The sequence below is a fragment of the Danio rerio genome, chromosome 20, assembly GCF_052040795.2.
Source record: "Danio rerio strain M-AB ecotype USA chromosome 20, GRCz13ab, whole genome shotgun sequence".
Lineage (NCBI taxonomy): Eukaryota > Metazoa > Chordata > Actinopteri > Cypriniformes > Danionidae > Danio > Danio rerio.
The window spans coordinates 5,799,160-5,814,550 of record NC_141040.1 but is presented as its reverse complement, the minus strand read 5'-3'; the positions used below and the strand labels follow the sequence as shown (position 1 = coordinate 5,814,550).

The following is a 15,391-nucleotide window of genomic DNA, read 5'->3' as shown; positions in this document are numbered from 1 at the left end:
TGGGTTATATGTTGCGGTATTTTTAACCCAACTATTTTAACAGAGTAGCAGTGGTTTAATTATCATGTGCTGTCATGTTATCTGTTACATGTTTAGCATGACAGAAATTTTTTAGAGAAGTCAAGCTTTTGAATTCAGAATCTTAAAAAAATCCACGTTATATCTTGCAATTCATTGCATCATGTAATTTTGTACTTGATAATACTGTTTACGATGGCTTTTCAATTTATTATTATTTGTTTGCATGCTTAAAAGTTTGACTAAATATGTCTCAAGATCATCCAGTGGTTTTGTATTATTTTAATTAATTATTAAATTAGTAATAATTAATTTAAGAATAATATTTTTTCTTTATTGATTCATATTTAGGACTCTAACACCCCATTCACACGGGGCGTCAGCGTCAACGCTTCCCATTCACTTTGAATGGGTGACGTCAGGCGTGGCCGAACTGCATTGTGGATCCGTCGGCGCCGCTTCAGAGGTGTTGCTCGCTGCAGAGGTTGGGACTAGCTCCACTTTTCAAGCGCTGATGGAAGCATCAGCCAATCAGATCGCTGTATGCAAATACAGCAGTGGCCGATTGCTGACTGAATTTCATTGGCTGACACTGCTATGACGATCACGTCAGCCCCGATCACGTCAGCCATTCAGACACGCCTTCAGTCAAGCGATGACGCTGAAGTCCCGTGTGAATAAGACGTAAGGCTTCAGCATTTTGTGACTTCACCAACCAAATAGTTTGGCCACCCCTCCTTAAATTTCCAATGCAAATTTCAAAAACAGTGACTGTCATGAATTAGGAAAAGAACATAGAAAGTAAGAGAGTCATCCTTCAGTCTGTCAGCTCAAAATTTTGGTCTCCTAAAGCAAAATAAAAAGCAAAAAATGAGGCCTGTTCTAAACTCCAGCCGTATACCAGCCCAAACAAAGTAGTTACATCAAAAAAAGCACTTACTTGTCAAGCCCTCATCATATTTTCACTCCATATAAATCCTGCCAGTGAAGCTTAAAGTCACCCAAAAAACTCAAGCAATATCTGAACAAAAAATGTACCAAATCTAATAGCATATCATAACAGTTGGCCAGCAGATACAAACACTCCTGCTACAGGCTAATATGAAAAAAGGCTTCATGTACAAGAGAAGGTTCTGGGCTTCATTTATAAACCCACACTCAAACACCCGGCGCAATGTGGCGAAGGCGCGACGCAAATGTTGTTTGCTAGTTTCAGCTCAGCGCAAGAGTCGCTTTGACATTTTGCGCCACGCTGTTTAAATAGCAAATGCATTTGCACTCATATGTGCGCCCATAGGCAGGGGCGGACTGGGACAAAAATTCAGCCCTGGCACTGTAGCCACATCAGCCCACATTACCACACCGACATAGCCCCACCCACGGACACGGACATTCACTATTTATTTTGGTGTACAGATGGTGAAATAATATGACATTCTTGCCAGATTTTGATTGCGTCCGGGTAACCTCGGATTGGATCGGCCCATCTTGAAATCAGGCGGCCGTCGCCGATTGGTCCAAATGCTTAACATTTATTAGTATTTTTTTTATTATCATCATCATAATATCACATCTAGCAAGAGATAAAAGCTGCCTCCACATAAAAATAACACATATAAAAAATAAAATAAAAACTGACCGGCCCACATTTAAAAAATGGTCCGGCCCTTCTGGCATTTGCCAGAACTGCAAGATGGCCAGTCCGCCCCTGCCCATAGGCGTTCTGGTCTAAAAAAACAGGCGTTTTTTGGCGCGTTGCTATTTTGAGAAACTATAATAGTCTTTCCTTTAGACCAGAACAAAGCCGGTCTATTGTCCGGCGCAGAGTGCGGCTCGCTTACACACTGCTTTATACACACAAGATGTAGAGCAATACGCAAATATCTGAGAAGGCATGTGGACATAACACTATATCTAAATCAAGTAATTTAGCACGTCAAAGTCAAATTCAAGCAAAATATATTTTCCCAACAAGAAAATTGTGGCTAGTGAAAATGGCGAGTGGCTAGTAATGTTGGAAATCTACCAGCTACAGTGGCTGGTGGTCAAAAAAGTTAATATCAAGCCCTGTTCGCAATCTCAAAAAATGTGTATATAAGAGTACGTTTTCAGAATGAGCTTATGTTGTAGTTAATACATAAGACAAAATATTTGTTTATATACTGCTGGCTTGGTCAGACTGCACATGCTGTACCTCACATAAGCGTAGGAGTTGAAATAAAATAACAGTTGAACACTGAAGAGTTTCAAAGAGATTACTAAGTAAACCTTTTGCTGACAGCTGTAGAGATTCAGAGCAAAGACTGAAAGCAATTGAAGTCTGAAAGGAATTGACTGTTAAATAATCTCAAAGTAATAGAAAAGGCTTCAAGATCTCAGAACAAAGTCAGAACATATCCAATGAGACATGTTAACAAAATACAGTGCAATTAAATTAGCTTAAACGCACGAAAAACGACCCCTTTTGTTATTAAGAATATTGTTAGCATATAACAGTGCAATTAAATGTAATAATAAATAGCGGAAGATTATCAAATTTCAAAGCAAATAAAATTGAACAAAACATAGACTAGTTCTCCAGCTAGCTATATGTGAGTAGTCTACATTGCAGCTGTTGTGTCGTAAATACCTGTCTCAGGTTGCGTGTCACTTTGATGTCATGCCAGGCGTTGTCATTGAACTTTCCATTGACGGGCTCAACTATTGCCTCAAAGGCTCCTGAGCCCAGGTTGATGACCAATGAAACGGCGCCATCCTTCAATGCCAGGTTAACATAGTCAGCCGATTTGCCCGTGTGGAGGATCAGACCATTGCGTTGCCAGGTTTTGAAGGACAAAGTGATCTCATCACTACTGCTCTGGATAGGATTCTGAGATAAGTCATAGCAAAAGTATTCCGAGCCTCGGAAAGTTGCCACATTCTCCTCCCGTGCTGAAAACAAGAAGGAAAAAAAAATTAATTAGATTTTGATAGTAAAACTTGACATACATTTGTTAAATAACAGGGATGTTGGTCTTTGGAAGAGGTGGACAAGTCATTTAAAGGTGCGGTAAGAAGTTGGACACCCAGTGGTTATACTATGTATTGCACTCCTGCAGAAATGGGAAGTAACAAAGTACAAATACTTTGTTACTGTACTTAAGTAGATTTTTCTAGTATCAGTACTCCAACAACTTTTTTACTTTCACTCCTTACATTTTTACACAAATATCTGTACCTTATACTTCTTACATTTTAAAATCAGACTCGTTACTTTTGTTTTCATGTTTGGTGGTGCGATATTATTTCTTGTCATTGCGTAATTTGAGCGCCTTTTTGATGTGGTCAATATATTTTCGTCATTGCGCACCTGCGTGCTGCAGTGCATGACTTTTCAACCAAGGCTGTCACGCACCGTATGTAATCTAGTTTGCGAAGACAACTATAAGAAAGGCAGGGATGAAACAGAGATGAAACAGAGCGAGACGGCGAAGTAACATGGCCGATGCTGCACTGTTTACACGGTAAAAAGTCACATGTTGCTCGATCAAATCACAGGTAAACAAAGGAGACACATTCCTGTTTAAAAAATAGGCCATACAAATGCTTGAGGTAAACAGTCTTTTGTCCACTTCCGAACTTACGCAACAAGATGTCTCTGGTCTTTCAATCTAATATCGCGAAAAAAAGTGCTTTTTTGTAAAGATTTGTACATTTAGTACTAAAACAATCAAATACTTTATAAAAACTGTGTGCATTGAAAAATTGTCAGGTCCTGTCTTTAATGTGTTTGTTTTCATCATGTGACCTTCCCAAAAGAGTTTTTATTTTAAATAGATTTTTTATTGACTATATTATTTTACATAAAGGCATATTAATCTTTAAATAATGTTTTTAACATTTTTTTTTACATCAAACAAAAGTAACCATGCTGGGCAATTCATAAATAAAACTACAATGTGTATATATAACTATAATCACATAAATAAAAGACTTATTTAGACACGTTTAGTAGGTTGTAGTCATGCATGCGTATGTTGCATTTAGCATAGACTAAATGTATTAACAGAATTCATGCATGTCCATTAAATAAAATATCCACAATACCCTGAAAAAAAAATAAATAAATAATGTGTTATGTATGAGAGCTGTGAATTACATTTTTTTATAAAGCCTTTTAAGGTCAAAATTATTAGCCCCTAATAATTAAGCTAATGTCATTATGGCAACGATAAAACAAATCAGTAATAAGAAACTAGTTATTAAAACTATTGGGCCCTATCATACACCCGGTGCAATGTGGCGGCGCGGCGCAATACTTGTTTGCTAGTTTCAGCTTGGTGCAAGAGTCGTTTTGAGGCGTTGCGCTACGCTGTTTAATTAGCAAATGCATTAGCGCTCATTTGTGCGCCCATAGGCGTTCTGGTCTAAAAAGGAAGGCGTTCTGAGGCGCACTGCTGGCGCGTTGCTATTTTGAGAAACTATAATAGATCTTTCATTAGACCAAAACAAACCCGGTCTAAACTCCGGCGCAGAGTTGCGCCTCTCTTACACACTGCTTAATACGCACAAGAGAGCAATAGGCAAATATCTTTACATATGAAAAAATTTAAATATTAAGGATATATATAGGATATAATAAGAATAGATATAGAATATAAATATAAAGGATTAAAATATTACAAACATATTATTTTCTAGCCTACATAAATATGAAAAATCACTGCTTTTATGTCTTCTTCATCTCGGGAGGCTTTTTCAGTTCACTCATAACAATTTGCTTTTGTATAATGTTATTATTATTAGCAGTATTATTTATTATATCCATATTTATATTTGTTTTATTAAAAACAAGCTTAGATTTGCCCACCTGTCAGGTTTTAGACCATAAGGGGCACAGCATGTGTTTTAGGATATAACTCAGGTTTTTGAACACACTTCGTTATTATTGTTCATTTATTCGTTTGCTGGAAATTAGAACTGAATTTAGAAATAGTTTTGAAACGAATATTTGCGCTTAACAAATGCAATTAATTATTTATAGACTAATTGTGAAAGTGATCCATTATCTCTCATTCTCACGCAGTAGATGCTCTGTTTAACAGTTTTCTGTTAAAAAAAATTGTTAACTGTTAACTGTTTGCTAGTAAAATGCTCATTTTTTCCACTTAGACTTACTTTGTAAATAGCGAATGCGCTCTTGGCGCGACGCAGTTGACTCTTAAAGGGAATGGGAGATGAGACTCTAATTGGTTTATTCTCAAAACACACCTATAACCCATTAAGGAAATAAACTCAACCCTTTTAGATCATGCGCTGCGGCGCAAAGCGGATTTTCCCGTCCGTAAATTAACAAAAATGCATTCTGACACGCCCTGAAAGCATTTGCGCCCTGCGTTTTGCGCTCTGCGCATGGACCGACAAAATAGAGCCCAAAATGTTTAGAAATGTGTTGAAAAAAATCTTCTCTCCGTTAAACATAAAATAGGGAAAAATATGAACAGGAGGTTTAATAATTCAGGGGGGGCTAATAATTCTGACTTCAACTGTGAAAAAGATATTATGAATGGCTATTTAGCTCATTAAAAGTTGAGATCTGGCTCTATAAAAAAACAAAGAGAGTGGACTGGAGAGTGTCATATCATCCAGCCCTTAAAAACACGTAAAAAACATGCTTGTATAACTGATGACTACACGATGACTCTCACAAACATTAAGATATTTCTTTTGGGTTTGTATCCATCATTTCTGAATCTCCCTTTAGGAGCTTATTCAGAGCACTAAGGTGAAGCAACAGACCTTCACTAGCACTTCCCTTTCAACACACATCTTGTCTGAATGAGGAATCCGACAGTACTGCACTGATGGGTTTGATTTAACACCTCTGGAAGTTTCCTTTACTTATTTTTTTCATTTCACATAATATCCTGATGATGAGCCTCCAGTGTTTATTATATCCCAGTGCCTCTTGGCAGAGGAAACTTATTTCCGTACCCAACATTTGAAGTGTGACATTGCTATTTGCAAATTACCCTGCAGTAAAGGAAGAACAATGGTGAATGTCTCCATAAATCTGCGAGGGCTTGTTTCTTTCATGCTAACTGTTCTCTTCCCCTAGAATTTCAGCTCGCCAAAGGATGTATCAGAACTCATTGTCAGCTCCCCTCTGAGCAAATTACAGAGCCAGAAAGGAAAGGGAGGAGAGAGAACAAGTGAAAACGAGACAGGAAGAAAGCAGAGAAGTAAGAGTAGGTTGTGGGAGTGACAAAGAGAAAGAGAGAGATAAAATAAAACCGGGATGCAAAGCAAGAGAAGCTTGTGGTTTTAGCCATTAAAATTGAAAGCCTGTGCGAGTAAATCAAGCTCAGTGAGCGATTATGCAAGATTTTACATTTGAATTGGATATCACCACACATTCACTTTTGCATTCCATTTCATATAGTTTCTGTCTTGCCTGACGTAAAAACAACGCAGTGCCCTCTAGTGGATTAGTCATTTGAAAGATGAAACAAAATGTACCTGACACAACATATTTTACACTTCACAGAGATTTAGGCTGAGGCACTTATTTCCAGCAAACCTTTGTTTGGTTGAAACAAATGTACTGCATTAAAAAAAGCTTAATAGATTGATTCAGGCATTATGTGATTGTGGATGCAGGTATTGCTTTGTTATAAGTATGCTGAGTTGAACTAATCAATGGAATAATCCATTCCTAAACTGATATAGAAGCTTTATTAATTATATATGTATATATATATATATATATATATATATATATATATATATATATATATATATATATATATATATATATATATATATAAATAAAATTAAATTGAAACTACTTTAACTGTTTTACTAGATATGTTTGAAGACTTCTATACAGTGTAAAGTGACATTTAAAGGCTTAATTAGGTTAGTTAGGTTAACTAGGCAAGTTAATGTATAACGATTGTTTGTTCTGTAGACTATCGAAAAAAGGTTTAGCTTAAAGGGGCGAATAATTTTCTCTTTAAAATGGTTTTTAAAAATTTTAAAACTGCTTTTATTTTAGCCAAAATAAAACAAATAAGACTTCCTCCACAAGAAAAAATATTATCAGACATACTGTGAAAATGTCCTTGCTCTGTTAATCATAATTTGGAAAATATAAAAAATATATAAAAAAAAATAAATACATAAAAGTTTATAATATAATAATTTTTTTTTAATTAAAGGGGGGCTAATAATTTTGACTTCAATTGTATATATATATATATATATATATATATATATATATATATATATATATATATATATATATATATATATATATATACAGTTGTAGTCAAAATTATTAGCCCCCCTTTATTTTTTTTTTATTTTTTTAAATATTTCCGAAATGATGTTTATCAGAGCAAGGACATTTTCACAGTATGTCTGATAATATTTTTTCTTCTGGAGATAGTCTTATTTGTTTTATTTCGGCTAGAATAAAAGCATTTTTCAATTTTTTTAACAACAGTTTAAGGACAAAATTATTAGCCCCTTTAAGCAATTTTTTTCCCGACAGTCTATAACTGTAATTTTAGGAAACGGCTGCAATACAACGAATAGTGACAAATTTAAGGGGGTCTGAATACTTTCCATACCCACTGCATATTCTATTTTACAGAAGCAGTCTTGGAGTAACAGGGTGTACTTTTGCACAGACTTGATTCCACTAATTTGATTTAGATATGTTAATGTAAATGTATTCTACGCTCAAAGCTGCTGAAATAAATGTTCATAAAAGCCCCATTTGATGTTAGATTTCTCCACAGATCTAACAGGTCAACAAAGGTACTGTATTAACAACTTGCTGTTTTTTCCACAGCAGTCTCTATTAACGTCTAATCTCATGTGATATCACAGGGTCTTCAAGAGAAACCGAGTCACTCCAGCAATGCAGTATCACAGTTACATCTCAACTCAGCCTTATCAGGGTCATCTTCAGAGGGCCTGATCCAGTGTCACTTACTCAGAGAGCTCTTACACAACTTATTTCCACTGAGACATGTCTGCATGCAGCTGGAACCTCAGCGATGACTTAAGACAACATGAACATTACAGCCCGTGTTATGTATACATGTTCCAGAATCATTGTTGTGGGTTCATGTATTGAGTGCACACATTTAAAACACATTGGTTACACACAATTCTCGAAACAGCTCTCTGTGTTCTCACAAGTATAAAAACGATCTCCGAACTATGCAGCAACGTGCACAGACCTCAAATGTCCAGGTCAATAACAAATATTTTAGTCACAAAGAAATTCTCTTTAGTCAAAATAAAACTATGAAGTCATGGTTCTGTCTTGTCTGTCCTGTCAGTGTTTAATGTTTGCCTGTTTGTGCTGTGCTTATTTACATTGATGTGCCTTATTCAATTGTAAATTAATACTTTGTAAAATTAAGCCAGATAAATAAGTAACAAGCATGTTATCAATCAAGAAAAATTGGAAATACACTATTGTCCCACATAAAAGCTATATGTATATGTGTGTGTGTATATATATATATATATATATATATATATATATATATATATATATATATATATATATATATATATATATATATATATATATATATATATATATACACAACAGTTCTGTCTGGTTCTTTGATTGTCTGATAGCCATGCGATATTTTGCCAGTAACATCACACAAAGGCCTCTACACCCTTCAAGAGGCTGGTCAAGCTGGTTTTAGCTGGGTTTAGCTGGTCATTTTCCAGCCTGACCAGCTAAGACCAGGCTGGAAATGGCTGGAAACCAGCCTGGAAATGGCCAAAACCCCTCTAAAACCAGGCTGGTCAACCAGCTAAAACATAGGCTAGGCTAGGTTTAAGCTGGATTTTTCAGCAGGGAGATGTAACAAACCACCACTGACACAAAAGTGACATCTTTCAACACTTTCTCTGACATACCAAAAAAAGAGCAACAATAGCATAATTTATTTGTATTATTTTAAAGAAATAAATGACCATTTAAAATAAAAATTAAAATAAATTGTAAAAACTATATTGCATTTTAGATTTAATTCAAATTGGCCTTGCTAAGCGTATTTATGTAACGTCTTTCACAAATATATACTTTGAATGTCACTGCTGTTATTTCAAATTTTGCTGAATGCTCAGATACAATTACAGTATGTAAATAGCCTCAAACTCAATTCTTTATGGGAGCAGGGCACTGTTTCCATGGTAACGCTGAGTAGAATTATGGGTAGCATAGTTATTCCGCTATTAAACCGTGTGGCATATCTATCGTCACTAGAAAATACAAATTCTGGCCAAAAAGGGTCACCAGTTGAAGCTAGACGCTATGTGTTCATTGTCTGGATTTATTTGTCAGTCTGTCGGAGGGTTATTTTCGCACCCTTAATGCTGCTACAGATTTAGTCATCTAGGAAGTATGCCTGCTACTGGCTTCGGTAATGTGGCGTGAAGAATCCGCAGTGGCAGCAGCCAGCGGTGTAGCGTGCCCCACCGTGCCTCCGAACTGCATCCAGCATCCGCTAACACTAGCACTGCAGATATCAGGTTAAAAATAGAAGGCTAATTTCTGCACGACAATGCACAATTTAAGAGTGGGAAGCCTTTTTGGAAGCCTCCTACATGTAGATGAATCAGGACTGGAATGAGCAAGCTTTGAATCAGTCATGTGTAGAATGGTGTGTTGTGAATGAGATTGAGCAGGTTTCAAGGGTGACCGTATGCCAACCTGCCAGCTAACGCAACACTAGCGGTAAACAAGATGTGTTGAGGCAGGAAATAATGATGCTGGCTGTGATTTCTTGTGTCAAATTCAAACCTAAACAAACTGGTTGCATATTTGATGACAATATGCTTATTTTTGGGGCATTCCACCTCCACGAGAAGCTTTTAAAACACTTCTATACAGCTTAAAGTGACATTTAAAGGCTTAACTAGGTTAATTTAACTAGGCAGGTAAGGGTAATCTGGCAAGTTATTGTATAACGATGGTTTGTTTTGTAGACTATCAGGAAAAAAATATAGCTTTTAAATAAAGGGGTTAATAATTTTGACCTTAAAATGGCTTTTAAAAAATTAAAAACTGCTTTTATTCTAGCCGAAATAAAACAAATAAGACTTCCTCCAGTAGAAAAAATATTATCAGACATGCTGTATACATATCCTACTTAATAATAATAATAATAATAACAATAATAATTGTCATCATCATCATTAATGTTATAAATATTATTAAAGTATGATCTTTTTGAATTTCCTCATAAATAATACATATTAAATTTAATATTAAATAAATAGCCTCATTATTTATTTATTTATTTATTCATATGATTTTTATATGAGATTAGAATATGTGTTAGCTTTTGTCAGTGATTTTATGTTTTAGAAAAGTCCATGTACTGTTCTCAATAATATTTGTAAAGGAAGCATATATAGGTCCCATATATCCAATTTTTGTATATTTCAATTAATATGGAAAACAAGTGCATGTTTTAACTGAAACTAATATTGGATTATTATTATTTTTTTGAATGCGTGTGCGTGTACTCTAACTTTTAATGCTTTTTTAAACTAAATAATTCAAGTGTTAAAACACAATTCCGAAGGTTATTTTGGAACAACTTAATTGTTTTATGTTCAATACACCTACATTTGTAAAAATTAATAAAGTTAATTTAATCGATGTGTGTTGGGAAAACATGAAGGAATTATGTGGAATCCAGAATTTTTTAGTGTATAACAACATAATTTGCACAAAGAAATTATGGAGTTCTTAGACCATTATTGGGGGCATTTTACATTATAACTAACGTGGTTCAAACGATGGATCTGCGACAGAGAAACTACAGGTTTTGGGAAACACTCGTCACTACATCATTCTTTTTCCAAACGATGCATCATGATAGTTCAGTCATCAGTCATCGTCGCACCCCTGAACTTCTCCAATTCAGTTGTAATTTGACAAGGCAACTACTCAATTTGTTCTAATGTTTTTTAATAACTGAAGTGTAATTATTTTGCACATGTATTTCAGAGAACATCAGGTTTGTGAGTATACTAGATGCAGAAGTCAGAGCCATATAGAGCTCTGAGGGCTCTGGTGGGAACATGAGAGCAGAGCTCATTACTATTCATGAGCCGTCCAAAAAGAAAAGCATAGCTTTTCATTTTAGATGCAAATCCTGGGGTTCTAAATGGTGATTTCTGGTGATTTTACATTTCTGGGGATTTTTTGCACTAACCTAAGCCACATACCTTCTATGAAGACATCAAAGAAAAATCTAAACATAATGTATCAATGTATTTCATGGCACCTTTAAAGGTTGAAGAAACCGTTGTTCATTCATTCATTCCTGTTAGTAATGAGAATTAAACCAGCAATCATAGAAATACGAGCCTGACTCACTCATCTTTGGGCCACAACAGCTTAAAATGATATCTAATATTAGCAAACAATGAGCAGTGTTTGCTACAGCATTTATTAATCATTGATGCATTCATTTCCCTTCTGTTTTGTCTCTATTTCAGAAATCCAGTTAAATAGGGAATATTCTATTCCAGCCGCAACACAGTATTGGGAAACACCAATACACGCATTCACACACACACTACAGACAATTTGGTTTATTTAATTCACTTGTACTGTTTGTCTTAGGACTGTGGGGTAAATCGAAGCACCCGGAGGAAACCCACGCCAACATGGGGAGAACATGCAAACTCCACACAGCAACGCCAACTGATCCAGCCAGGACTCAAACCAGGCGACAGTGCTAAGATAAACAAATGTTCTAGAAATATTTTGCACTGTTAGTTCCTATTCCGTATTATGATTAATGGATTCAGTGTACTGTATAATGAAAGAATCATCTACTAAAAACTACATTTAAATGTATTTAGAATTAATATTTAATAACTATTTTTCACCAACATTGACAACCCAGCCTCATACTGATTCAAACCTCTGAATACATTTCTGGAATACGTCCTAGGAGAAACGTTTTTTGCAGTTTTTGTTTTCATGAATCCACCAGAGGCCGATGTGTATGCTTTTTGAGATCTCACATGTGCTATTTGCACATGCTCTTCTTGTGTAAATCCACCCGAGACCTGACTTACTGACCGACTGACCGACCATCCAATACCCCCACCCACCCCCTTCCCTAAACAAAACCAATAGTGTTTTAAAATGCATCAACTGACCAGCGCCAGCATTCAATGCCCTTAACCCAATTGACAGTGTTTGCAAAAACTAATCCAGAAAAAGAAAAGCCCTTGTGGCAGTCTGATTTTGACCACGTTTTAAAATTTTACAACATTCTCTTGGCTTTTGTTTTTATCTCATCTGCTTTCTGAAACCATTCTTCACCAAATTCAAAGCCCGTCGTCATAGTCAACTCAATTCAATGCCCTAAACCCAATTGACAGTGTTTGCAAAAGCAATCCAGAAAAAGAAAAGCCCTTGTGGCAGTCTGATATTGACCACGTTTTAAAATGTTACAACATTCTATTCGCTTTTGTTTTTGTCTCATCTGCTTTCTGAAACCATTCTTCACCAAATTCAAAGCCCGTCGTCATAGTCAACTCCGCTCTGCATCTTAAAACCTCCAACGTACGCAACAAGCCACTGGACAAACTGGTAACAACAGAAAAGCCGTCCATATGGAGGTAAGCGGTCAGCTGATAAGCACGAAAAGAGAAGGTGTCGTACCACCTTGTAGCATTAGTTTTAAAGACGAAATGCAGCCACGCGTTCCTCTGGCTATATAATTTGTGATCTCCAAAAATGTATGTGGGGTACATTTTCAGAATGAGGCCTATGATGCCCCATGATGAACTATGATGAACCTTACATCTGCAATATTCTATTATAACGACTTCACTCCAACCTTGCAGTATGGTTTAATTCTCGGGAAAAATCATAACCGAATAAATGTTATTACTTTAATTTATTCGTTTATGGTTTTTCCTGATAATTAAACCATACTGCAAGGTTCAGTAATAGACAATTGCTTAGAGGTTTTAACCTTTTATTTATTAGGCTGCTGTGTGGCTTCAGCACACTATGGACCATTTTTATACTATTTTAATGGTCCTCTTGTTCTTTTTTGAAACTTGAAAGCTTCAGTTGTCGTTCATTGCAATTTAATTTAAAAAATCAACAAGTGTGTTCTTGTATTGTGCTTTGTGGAAGTATTAGTTCATGGAACTAAATCTGGCTTGGATTGCCATAAGGGTAAGCCGAAGATTTTCACTTCATCAAAGAGATGTTCTTTTTGGCGTTAATGTCTATGCAACTCTGTTGTCATATTTCTGCAGTGCTCCCTTTGCAGAATTGTGGTCTGAAAGCTCATCCCCCTGTCATCTGGTTTGTTAGAGACAGGCGACCCACCTGTCCAGCTGAGCTGTGCCATTCGACAGGTGTCTAGGGTAGATGATGAACGTACAGCTGACAGGGGTTGAGTGGGGTTGCGAGGCTCCCTAGAGTCTTATCCCATCAAAAGAGGCAGTGATGCAGATAGCTGGGTGCTATGGAAGGATGGTCAGGCTTGGTCTAAGACTGACAGCAAAGCAATGATTGATTTTAGTATGTTAATACACTGTTTTACAATCCACCGATGACCAAACCTTGCATAGGACTGTATAAAGTGAAACATGAGCAAATTAGTAGAAACAATTCGTGCAAATGATGAATCTGTAGTGACTGTTACCATGTACAAGTGCAAACCAAAATCTTCTTCTATTTCTGCTGTGAAATATAACTCAAGGTCAAGTATGCTGATGATTATATAGTACACTCTATGAAGACAAATTAAAATCTGTCTGGAATAAGGTTGTAACAGCTTGGATTTTTCATTAGTTTTAGTTTCTATTTCGTTGTGACTTTTTCAACCCAAGCTCATTCTGAAAACGTAGTCCTGTGGACGTTTCTGGAGACCTTGAAATACGTCCCGGGAGGTACGTATGGCGAACGTGACAGGGCAGTATGACGCTGTTCCCTTTCGCGCTTACTGTCTGACCTCCGTGTGGAGGGCTTTCCCACCGTAATCAGTTTGTCCGGTCAGCTCATCGTGTATCGGTGGACTTTAGATGCAGAGAAGAGGAGTTGACCACGGCGACCGGGTTGGAGTCCGGGTAAGAGCGATTCCAAAAATCAGGTAAGACAAAAACAGAATCCTAAAAATAAAGTGAACAAGTTCATAACAGGGCGAGGATGTGGTAAAATCCGAAAACGTGGTGAAAAAAAGGGCTTTTCTTTTTCTAGACGGCGTTTCTAAAATGTTGCTCAGGTTTAGGGAAGTGAGCAGGCCGGCGGGTCAATCGGCAAAACTGGTTGGGTTTAGGGAAGGAGGAGGGTGGGTCAGCCGGTCGCGCAGTCAATCATTTAGTCAGTAAGACAGTGGCTTCTCACGAGAGACATTCGAGATACGAAAAAGCGCACACAGCGGCCTCTCGCCGATTCGCGAAAATAAAAACTGCAAAAATACGTACCTTTCGTATTTCGCGGTCTCCAGAAACATCCACGGGACTACGTTTTCAGAATGAGCCTGGGTTGGACTTTTTGTTTTCAAAGTCAGTTCATTTTAATTAGTTTTAGAGGTAGATTTACTAGTTTTTAATAGTTTCTATATTTTGAAATGACTTAATTTTAGTTTAGTTTTAATTAGTTTCAGTATTAGTTTAAGATTTTTTTCTAAGTAAGGATATTTCTTAGGTGCAAGATTCAAAATCAACAGAATAAATATTGTATAATAAAAACTCAGTCATACAGTTTTTAAAACCTGTATTTAGAGAACACATGAACACTATCATCTACCACAACCATCTACCCATCCTCAAATTCAAGTACAACACAGCCCACAAGATAGCAGCCTTAAGTACTTATGTGTGCAAGGCTGCTTCTGAAGTTAAATACACAGTAGTGATGGGAAGCTCAGAACTTTAACGCGGATGTTAGGACTCAACATTATGTAGTCAGCATCAGCAATAGTAATTTCAGTTAGTTAAAACATCACCAGGATCTGAAAAATGTCTTACAGTAAAGTTTTAAAACCCAACTAAAGCATGATTTACTTATTCAAATTCCAATACAATTGTCTGTTATGAAATAAACTTACGTTTTTCACCAGATCCTCTCATTTAAGCCCTCGGTTCACCCGTGCTGCAGTTGTTTAAGTTTAGTTCAGTCACAGCAGGCTGTACTGTTTGTGTTTGGTTCACTGAATCGAGCATGCGCAGTATTATCGGATCACCGCTTCTCAATTTAACGTTACTGTTCTAATAACTGCATGAGAGTGGATTATTTAAAATCAGAGGGGGGTATTAGGCTTGTTAAAAAGTAAGCAGTTTCAGTTTGTGGATAAGTGCTTACTGGAGA

At 36.4% G+C, this 15,391-nt stretch overlaps 1 protein-coding gene across 64 annotated transcripts in view; it reads right to left on the bottom strand.

The window, feature by feature from the left end:
- The window catches only part of nrxn3b (neurexin 3b), a 409,500-nt gene that overhangs the window by 287,613 nt on the left and 106,496 nt on the right, over positions 1 to 15,391 (bottom strand). For all 64 annotated transcript variants that reach the window (XR_015517979.1, XR_015517981.1, XR_015517982.1 and 61 more), the window contains 1 exon segment: positions 2,648 to 2,949. Coding sequence is in view for 55 of the 64 variants with exons in the window: in XM_087297808.1 (XP_087153934.1) it covers positions 2,648 to 2,949 (302 nt within the window). In the remaining 9 variants the exon portion in view is untranslated.